Source organism: Lipotes vexillifer, unplaced genomic scaffold (genome assembly GCF_000442215.2).
Source record: "Lipotes vexillifer unplaced genomic scaffold, Lipotes_vexillifer_v1.1 scaffold153, whole genome shotgun sequence".
NCBI classification, from domain to species: Eukaryota; Metazoa; Chordata; class Mammalia; order Artiodactyla; family Lipotidae; genus Lipotes; species Lipotes vexillifer.
The window spans coordinates 5,086,165-5,095,734 of record NW_006774670.1 but is presented as its reverse complement, the minus strand read 5'-3'; the positions used below and the strand labels follow the sequence as shown (position 1 = coordinate 5,095,734).

General features: G+C 42.0%; 1 protein-coding gene and 1 pseudogene across 2 annotated transcripts in view; one reads left to right on the top strand and one right to left on the bottom strand.

The window, feature by feature from the left end:
- The first annotated feature begins 299 nt into the window (after nucleotides 1–299).
- UGDH (UDP-glucose 6-dehydrogenase) overlaps nucleotides 300–9,570 on the top strand; it is a 33,601-nt gene continuing 24,330 nt past the window's right edge. Inside the window, exon 1 of one of the 2 annotated variants that reach the window (XM_007449423.1) lies at nucleotides 300–444. Coding sequence is in view for 1 of the 2 variants with exons in the window: in XM_007449421.1 (XP_007449483.1) it covers nucleotides 8,710–8,729 (20 nt within the window). In the remaining variant the exon portion in view is untranslated. Of the gene's footprint in view, nucleotides 445–8,709; nucleotides 8,730–9,570 lie in introns of those variants that run through there. The other variant, XM_007449421.1, reaches the window with a different exon arrangement.
- LOC103070341 (dnaJ homolog subfamily B member 9 pseudogene) lies at nucleotides 6,576–7,247 on the bottom strand (annotated as a pseudogene).

The window sequence follows — 9,570 nt, the reverse complement described above, 5'->3', positions numbered from 1 at the left end:
CCCAGTGCCGCTCGCGGCAGGGGCGGGGCCGCTGAGCTGGCCCGAGCGGATTTGCCCAGGCTCGGCCGGGGGGTGGGGTCTGCCCCTCCCAGCGACGACTAGTCACGCCCCCGCATCCACCGCCCCTGGGCCCCGCAGGAAATAGGGGCGGGCCCCGGCCTACAGTGGCGGGAGGGGGAGCAGGGATGCAGCGGCGGGCCAAGTCCGGGAGGGCTTGGCTGCGGGGGAATGAAGCCTCCGCCTTCTCGGGTGGAAACCTTTAAATACAGGCTCGGGCCCGGGACTCGGGTTGCGGCGTTTGGCGGCCCGAGAGGGGGTGTGCGGTGAGGGGAGATCAGACGGAGCAGGGCGCGAGTGCTGAAGCTGCGGCTGCGCGGCCCAGAGCGAGGAGCTGTCCGAGCGGTCGGGGTTGGAGCGGTTACCGCTCTCTGTGCCTGGAAGTGGGTAAGCGCCTTTCCCGGGCTGGCTCCGCCACCCCGTGGGGATGCTCCCGGGTCCCGGCGGGATGGGGAAGGAGACGGGCGGGGTGTGCGCGCAGCTTTTAGTCGCTCCCTGCGCTCGGTCCCAGGCTCCCAGTGTCACGACCCCCCGTCTCCTCTTTTGGGCTCTGGGCGGGAATAGTCTTTTGGATCTGCTGCCCTGGAAGAGGGAGAGCTTGGGCTCAAGAATCGCGAGTCTTCCAACCGCTTCTCTTTCTGCTTTTCCCCACTTTCCGACTTAAATGAGATTTCCCTGGCGCCTCTGAAAGCCGAACGTCCACCAAAGGAAGTGGTCCAATGGTCAGGGACCCCATTTTGGTCTCAGAATCATAGTCTTTTGTTTGTGTTTAGAATCTGCTCACATGGAGGGCTGCTGATTTCCTCACGTCGCTCGTCTCTCTTCTTAAGAAACTAAAGAGAAAACGAACCAGAGAGCCCTTCTGAAGGCGAAATCCTAAGACATTGATTCTGTCGTGACATCTGTATGGACTGTCCTGGAATCCATTGTTGGCCGCCACACTATATAATGGCTTTATTTCATATTAGGGAAGGCCTTTCTTGGGTGCTTCAGGAGATTGCGTTTGTGTGAGACCTTGAAAAATTATGCCTCTTTATATACAGGAAAATAATTGAGTAAGGTCGAGAATTCTGGTATATAGAAAAGAGGGATTCACTGGTAGGGAACTTTTCAGGGATATACAGAGGAGTAGCGGTTCATTGACTGCCTGCCCTCAAAGACACAGTGAGTCTTTGAGTTTCTTCAAATCCCCTATGAAATGGACAACAGTAGTCTGGTCTGTTTCTTGGGGGATGTGGGGAGCGGGGGGTGGTTCTAGAAATGAAAGAGGTTACTGTCTGCTCTGATATGTGCTTGTTAGTGCCCAGCATCTAGTTTAAGGTAAGGGATAGACAACCCTGATTGAAAGGATCTAATTTCTTCTCCTATTGCTGTACTACTCCTTTCTCCAACATAAAATCTGTAACCAATAAGCATACTCCATCTTCTCTCTTGCTATTTCCACAGCTTTACATGATACCCTTTAGATATGAGGTTAACAGTCTTTCTCACTGATTAAATATTTTTCCCGGGTCAGGCATCTGTTAGTATTTAATTTTTGGAAATATCTAAGATGATGTGTGAAGTTGATGTATCCAGCTATAACGTCCATTGCCTTAGATACTGGGTATACTGAAGAGGGGTGGAAGTGGAGGGATTATATTCAGTTTAGATTGTAATAGGAGCTTCGCTATTTGTTAGCCACATCTTTTAGGCTGAAATATTGATCTGAATTTATAAAATTTTAGATGAAAAGTAGTTTTGGAATGGCCTGGTTTGCTGTGACTTTCCCAAAATACAGAGATAAAAACTCATTTCAAACTGACTCATTCAGTAAGCAAACATTCTCATTTCCCTGACAGCACAGTAGAGGGTCAGAAGGTAAATAAAAGTAGAAATAGAAAATGGAATCAGAAGATATCTGTGTCAGGCAAAGTATATCACTAACACTGTATCAAGCTCCGTATTAAAGCTTATTGAAGATTTTGTTGAAACTTCCAAGTGGTAATTTATTTGGACTTGCACAGATTGTACATCTAGCTTCTTCAGTAATTTTCCCATTGTCATCTGCGAGCCATACTTCATACTTCATGTGAAAGAGCAATGCAGGGATACCCTAAAACACATGCAGTTCTATAATACAGACCCACCTGCCATCAATAGTTTACCCCAGCTGCCGTCTGAAAGGCAAGCTGAATATGGCGTGGCAACCAAGGTAGATAAAAAGTAGCTCTGAGAAGACATGCTGAAGTTCTACCTAAAGAAGAAACATTGATAGGATTGTGGACAGTCTGCAAAAATACTCTGATCGAGCATCTGAGATAAAGATATTTAAATACCAGTCTTCATCTCAAAAAGATAGGCCCTTACTGAGTTACTCATTCAATTAATATTTATTGAGAGCCTACTGTTCTAGGTGCTGAGGTGAACAGCAGCAGAGAAGTGTTAGCCTGGGAGTACCTTATAAAACTCTTGAGCCCAAGAGTTCATCATGGGCTCAACCCATGTTCTGGTTCAACCATGTTCTGGTTGAGACTGAGGGCATAGACTGCCCTTATAACCTCTTGGCTATGGATTAAGTGGTAACACTACAGGATCCTCTGGTCCAAAAATCCTTTGAGATTTCACTTTTTAGGTGTTCCAGATATACTGGTTTTGATTAGAGAGGCCACCTATCCAGTAAGGGTTACTGTTAGTGGTAGTCCAGGTTCATGACAGTTCAGGACTTGATTTTCAGCCTTGCAGATATGGAAGGTTGATTTTTTTTTTTTTTCCTCCCACAAGCTTAAGGGTTAATGAGGCTCTAGGTAACTTATGATGACTAAGCTCATAAGAGACTGATGGATACTCTAGAATGGAAACTTGCTATTACAGTAGGGAAACTTTATTCCAGTGTCTGGAATACTTATGTCTCAAATCCAGGCCATCCCTTTCTAGTATTATGATTCCTGGCAATCTGAACTCGTAAGGCATAGTGGAATCAGAACAAAGAATTTGGGGGGAATATGCCATCCAAGCATTAGGAAAGCTTTTTTCTTGCCCCACCTCTCTGAAACCAGAACACTTCTGACTTCCAGATTCTGTGTCACTCTTTAGAAGCGCTGAAATAAACACTGTGTCATTCTTATTCATATTCTTTTTTTTTTAATTAATTAATTTATTTTTGGCTGCGTTGGGTCTTTGTTGCTATGCGTGGGCTTTCTCTAGTTGCGGCGAGCAGGGGCTACTCTTTCATTGCGGTGCGTGGGCTTCTCATTGCAGTGTCGTCTCTTGTTGCAGAGCACGGGCTCTGGGCGCGTGGGCTTCAGTAGTTGTGGCATGGGGGCTCAGTAGTTGTGGCTCACGGGCTCTAGAGTGCAGGCTCAGTAGTTGTGGCGCAGGGGCTTAGTTGCTCCGCGGCATGTGGGATCTTCCCGGACCAGGGCTCAAACCTCTGTCTCCTGCGTTGGCTGGCGGATTCTTAACCACTGCGCCACCAGGGAAGCCCATCGTTCTTATTCTTTTTTTTTTTTAAAGGTTTTTTCCATCATTCTTATTCTTTTTTTTTTTTTAACATCTTTATTGGAGTATAATTGCTTTACAATGGTGTGTTAGTTTCTGCTTTATAACAGAGTGAGTCAGTTATACATATATATATGTTCCCATATCTCTTCCCTCTTTGTCTCCCTCCCTCCCACCCTCCCTATCCCACCCCTCCAGACAGCCACAAAGAACCGAGCCGGTTTCCCTGTGCCATGCGGCTGCTTCCCACTGGCTATCTACCTTACGTTTGTTAGTATATATATGTCCATGTCTCTCTCTCGCCCTAACACACCTCACCCTTCCCCCTCCCCATATCCTCAAGTCTGTTCTCCAGTAGGTCTCTGTCTTTATTCCTGTTTTACCCCTAGGTTCTTCATAACATTTTTTTTTTCTTAAATTCCATATATATGTGTTAGCATACGGTATTTGTCCTTCTCTTTCTGACTTACTTCACTCTGTATGACAGACTCTAGATCTATCCACCTCATTACAAATAGCTCAATTTCGTTTCTTTTTATGGCTGAGTAATATTCCATTGTATATATGTGCCACATCTTCTTTATCCATTCATCCGACGACGGGCACTTAGGTTGTTTCCATCTCCGGGCTATTGTAAATAGAGCTGCAATGAACATTTTGGTACATGACTCTTTCTGAATTCTGGTTTCCTCAGGGTATATACCTAGTAGTGGGATTGCTGGGTCATATGGTAGTTCTATTTGTAGTTTTTTAAGGAACCTCCATACTGTTCTCCATAGTGGCTGAACCAATTCACATTCCCACCAGCAGTGCAAGAGTGTTCCCTTTTCTCCACACCCTCTCCAGCATTTATTGTTTCTAGATTTTTTGATGATGGCCATTCTGACTGGTGTGAGATGATATCTCATTGTAGTTTTGATTTGCATTTCTCTAATGATTAATGATGTTGAGCATTCTTTCATGTGTTTGTTGGCAGTCTGTATATCTTCTTTGGAGAAATGTCTATTTAGGTCTTCTGCCCATTTTTGGATTGGGTTGTTTGTTTTTTTGTTATTGAGCTGCATGAGCTGCTTATAAATTTTGGAAATTAATCCTTTGTCAGTTGCTTCATTTGCAAATATTTTCTCCCATTCTGAGGGTTGTCTTTTGGTCTTGTTTATGGTTTCCTTTGCTGTGCAAAAGCTTTGAAGTTTCATTAGGTCCCATTTGTTTATTTTTGTTTTTATTTCCATTTCTCTAGGAGGTGGGTCAAAAAGGATCTTGCTGTGATTTATGTCATAGAGTGTTCTGCCTATGTTTTCATCTAAGAGTCATCATTCTTATTCTTAATGCCCCTTTTCCAGGCTCCAAGCTGATCATTCCCTTTGCCCCCTCCCCCTTTTTTTTCTTCAGTGGAGTTTATTAGATTTTAGCTAATATATATATTTTTTTTTTTTTGAAAAAATAATTTTTTTTTTGCCTCATTTGTTCTGTTTAATAGGCCACAGATAATCCTTAGACCAAAATACAACGTATGGCTATTTTCTTATTATCAAACAAAAGTAGTAGGTATAACTTTCAGGAAATAATTAAGGTACATAAATATAATAGAATAAATTGATTTTCTTCACAGATGTCAAATTAAAGATGATCACTAACAAATGAAGCTTCATGCAAAGTCTGCTTTTTCCCAACCAGGCCTAAAGAGGAAAGCAGCTGGGGCAAGAATACTTGTTGCTAGCAAACAAATACACCAAAATTATAATTAACAAAATCTTCAAGCTACCAAAATCTGTGAGGGAAGGAGGATGGAGGACGATAAGAAAGCAAGAGAAATTACTAAACGGCAATCTAACAAGGTCACCTCAGAGTTTCAGGTTAGTGAAAAGTAACTTCTAGAATATGGTCTATGATCAGTATAAGCAGACCAATTGCTTATATGCCCTTCCTATCTCCAGAATTGCTGAATAAACTTTTAACAATAAAATGACAACAGAGAACATCATATTGTAGATATTATATTTCTCTCACTCACAAAGGTGTATGAGATATTTACTAGTTTTAATATGTATCCATAGGATTAATACTCATGTGGAGTATAACACGGAAAAGTGCGGAACTAAAGAAATGTCTATCTGAAAACAAAAGCACACATTTCTTAGGATTTAAAAATATTGCACATAATAAGGTTGCACAGAAATTACTGGCTGTTTTTATAAACAGAATGAGGTATTAGTCAATCTCTAAAGATGAGGGCAAGGAAGAAAAACCACACACACACAAAAATACATAAATCCATACTAAAACCTAGAGCATCAACAATTAAGAAAGAAATGTGAAAAGATGTGTAAAATAGCTATGATTTCAACACTCCAAAACCATTAGACAGGGACAAAACACGTAACAAACTCTGGACAATGTTAAGTTTTCAACTTTCTTTGAGTCTAAATGACTATGAGCAATACAGTCATTTCCTTTACTCAGATTCTTCTGCATGTTCTCTGGTAAATATTAAACCATACCTTTCTGAAGCTTTCAGTGGAAATTAACCAAGATACTGCTTGCTATCCTTTGCTGAACGACTCAGTTATACAGTTTCACATATTTTGTGACCCAAGTCAGAGATGCTACAGAGCATGCAATTTTAAATTAGCAAAGGTTTCACTGCAAAAAAAATCATTCAAGTTCACACAGTTTAAATCTACAATAACTTTTAAAATTTAACCTTTAAATATTTATCAGGCAAACTCATTTTTTCCTTGGTAATAAAACTGGTCATGTTAATAAGCCCCAGGGCAGGTAGAGAAAAAAGACCAGGCAGAATTATAATATCTTTTTTTAAAGAACCTTGCCTAATCAGGGATATTAATAATTAGCTATTTCTCTACTAACTGAATGTTGCTGAATTTCTCAAAAACAATTTAAATATATTTGATAGCTATATCAAGTTAAGTGAAATCATGCACTTGTCAAAATAGTTCACAAAAAATTAGTTCTGCATCAAAGATATTGAAGAAGAGTCAACTAGTTGGGTTTAAAGAGAACAGAAAAAGGACAAACTACTGCCCTGAACAGTCAGTGTATGTAGTAACCATATTTCCTTTTCGTTGAGTGACAGTCCTACAGTGCTTTCTAGATCCATGGAAGCTATTTTCAGTCTGTACTGTATGTCAATTGGTGGTGGTGTCAAAACCACTAAAATAAAACATTTTCTCCATATCTTCAAACATGTCATCAAACAACGCACCTCCAAAAGAAAACTCCTGGAAATGGTGCCTTTGTCTACTGGAACCATCCTGGCGTGCCTGGAAGTGATTTTCAAAATGCTTCTTGGACCGAGTGTTTTGGTTTTGACCAAAAAAACCAAAGTCTTTAAATAAGTCATCAAAATTGAAGTTAAATGACTGCTCAAAAGGACTTCCACTAGCTCGTTGTCCTTTACCATTAGTAAAAGCACTATGTCCAAGTGTATCATATTCTTTTCGCCTGTTAGCATCTGAGAGTGTTTCATATGCTTCTGCAAGCTCTCTGAATTTTGCTTCAGTGTCAGGACTCTTATTTTTATCAGGATGGTACTTCATGGCCAACTTGTGAAAGGCCTTCTTGATTTGGCGCTGTGATGCTGACTTTGGCACACCTAAGATATCATAGTAACTTTTTGAGGCCAAAATTAATTCGGTTATCATTAAAGTGCAGATTGCAAAGATGAAAACTGACTGGGGAGTAGCCATTTCTAATATCCTCACACTCCTGCCGTCGCTGCTGCGTCCCCTCACAGCCAGCTCCCCACAGGCGGGCCGGCCGCTGCTCGCGCCACCACCTCGGGAGGAGACCTACACGAAACGCTTTCCTATTGGCTCCCGCCTCCCCACCTGACCCTGGCGCCCTACGCGCACGTGGAAAACTGTTGTTAGCTAATATATTAATGACTTGATTGTTATGGTTACTTTCAGCTGTGTTACCTTAAGTTATTAAATTATAGCCTCATGGATTTTTATGGTCATGCTTTCCTGAAAGGGGCATTCAAGACCCACTTCCAATTTATGTCCACCCTGAGACAATTTTTACCTCTCACTACTTCTTAACACCCACGTTTTTGTGCAACTAGGCAGATCTCACTTCTTTGGACTCATTTCTTTTTTTTTTTTTTTAATTAATTAATTTTATTTTTGGCTGTGTTGGGTCTTCGTTGCTCTATGTGGGCTTTTCTCTAGTTGCGGCGAGCGGGGGCTACTCTTTGTTGTGGTGCGCAGGCTTCAGTAGTTGCGGCGTGTGGGCTCAGTAGTTGTGGCTCACGGGCTCTAGAGTGCAGGCTCAGTAGTTGTGGCACATGGGCTTAGTTGCTCTGCGGCATGTGGGATCTTTCCGGACCAGGGCTTGAACCCGTGTCCCCTGCATTGGCAGGCAGATTCTTAACCACTGCACCACCAGGGAAGCCCTGGACTCATTTCTGTATATAAGTCCTTATTTATTTCCTTCCTGTCATCTGGAATGCCCTCCCCACTTATCTTTTCTTTTAAATCCTACTCATTCTTTAGGTCAAGCTTAGATTTTACATTTGCCTTGATATAGATACTTTCTTATTTTGATTTTTCCCCCCTCTGGACTTTAACTCTCGTTTTGTCATTTAATTGATTATACTGCCTTGTGTAATTTAACCATGTTACCTGGATGCAACTAACTCCATTTTATCTTTTAAGTCAGTTTAAAAGTCACCTTCTCAGAGAGTCCTTCTTTAACTACCCTAACTAAAATAGTCCTTTCCCCATATACAGTCTTTCTCTTTTAGCTACATGTTTATTTCCTTTATGTGGAATTTACCACAACTGCCATTATTTTGTTTGTGTGCTTTCCTACTAGAATATAACTATGTAAAGGTAGGAGCTATATCTGTCATGTTCACTACTGTATCTATAGTACATAGAACAATAGTGGCTGTTACATAGTGGGGTCTTTAATAAACATTTTTCAGTTGAATTATTTGCTGAATAAATTGTTAAGTACTTGAGTGTCAGGACCTATATTATTCTATGGCCAAATTCTCTGCTGTGCCCACACAGTAAATCCTTAAATTGGGAATATTAATTTTTCATGAATGAGAAGAAGGGAATAAGCCTGAAGCAAGTTGAAGCAATTTTTCTGAAACCAGATGCCAAGTCTTTTCTGCTGTAGAGGTGGGGACAGCAGCAGTGAATGCTGGAGACAGATCTTTGGTAAGCCTGCTCCAGGCCAGCTGTCCCTCCCACAGGTGGGAGCTTTTCAGAACATCCGGCTCAGTCTTAGCCACTTAGCAATCCCAGTGCAGTCTATCTCCCCATGCATTCTCCTCATGTATAGGGCACTTGAGGCCTGGAGAGTGTGAAGGGCAGAACTGAAAAGCAGAAGAAGGGTGAAGAAAGATATATGGTTGCTAAACGTAAATTTTTCTAGGCTCAGTGTTTTTGCTCAGGTGAATCTTGGAATACTAATAAAGAGGTTGCTTGTAGAAGCAAAGTAGAGGTTAGCAAAGTAGATGTGGATGGAGTAGGTGTGTGGCTTCTGAGTGTTTACCTTGTTATAGAGATTTAATGAATTTTTTTTTTTTTTTTTGGCCGCACGGCCTGGCTTGTGGGATCTTAGTTCCTTGACCAGGTATCGGACCTGGGCCCATGGCAGTGAAAGCGCCGAGTCTTAACCACTGGACCGCCAGGGAATTCCCCAGATTTAATGTTTGAATCATATGAATTATTACCTATTCAAAATAAAAATACATTTAAAATATTTCTTTGTGTGTATATTGCTAAGAATATTTCTTTCTTTTGGGGAATCATTAGATTACAAATTCTGTTCATATTGACTGGTTTACTAAAATTCCATTTCTTTTAGGTTATTAAAAAGTCATTAGAGGGGGGCTTCTCTGGTGGCGCAGTGGTTGAGAGTCCGCCTGCCGATGCAGGGGACGCGGGTTCGTGCCCCGCCCCGGGAAGATCCCACATGCCACGGAGCGGCTGGGCCCGTGAGCCATGGCCGCTGAGTCTACGCGTCTGGAGCCTGTGCTCCGCAGCGGGAGAGGGC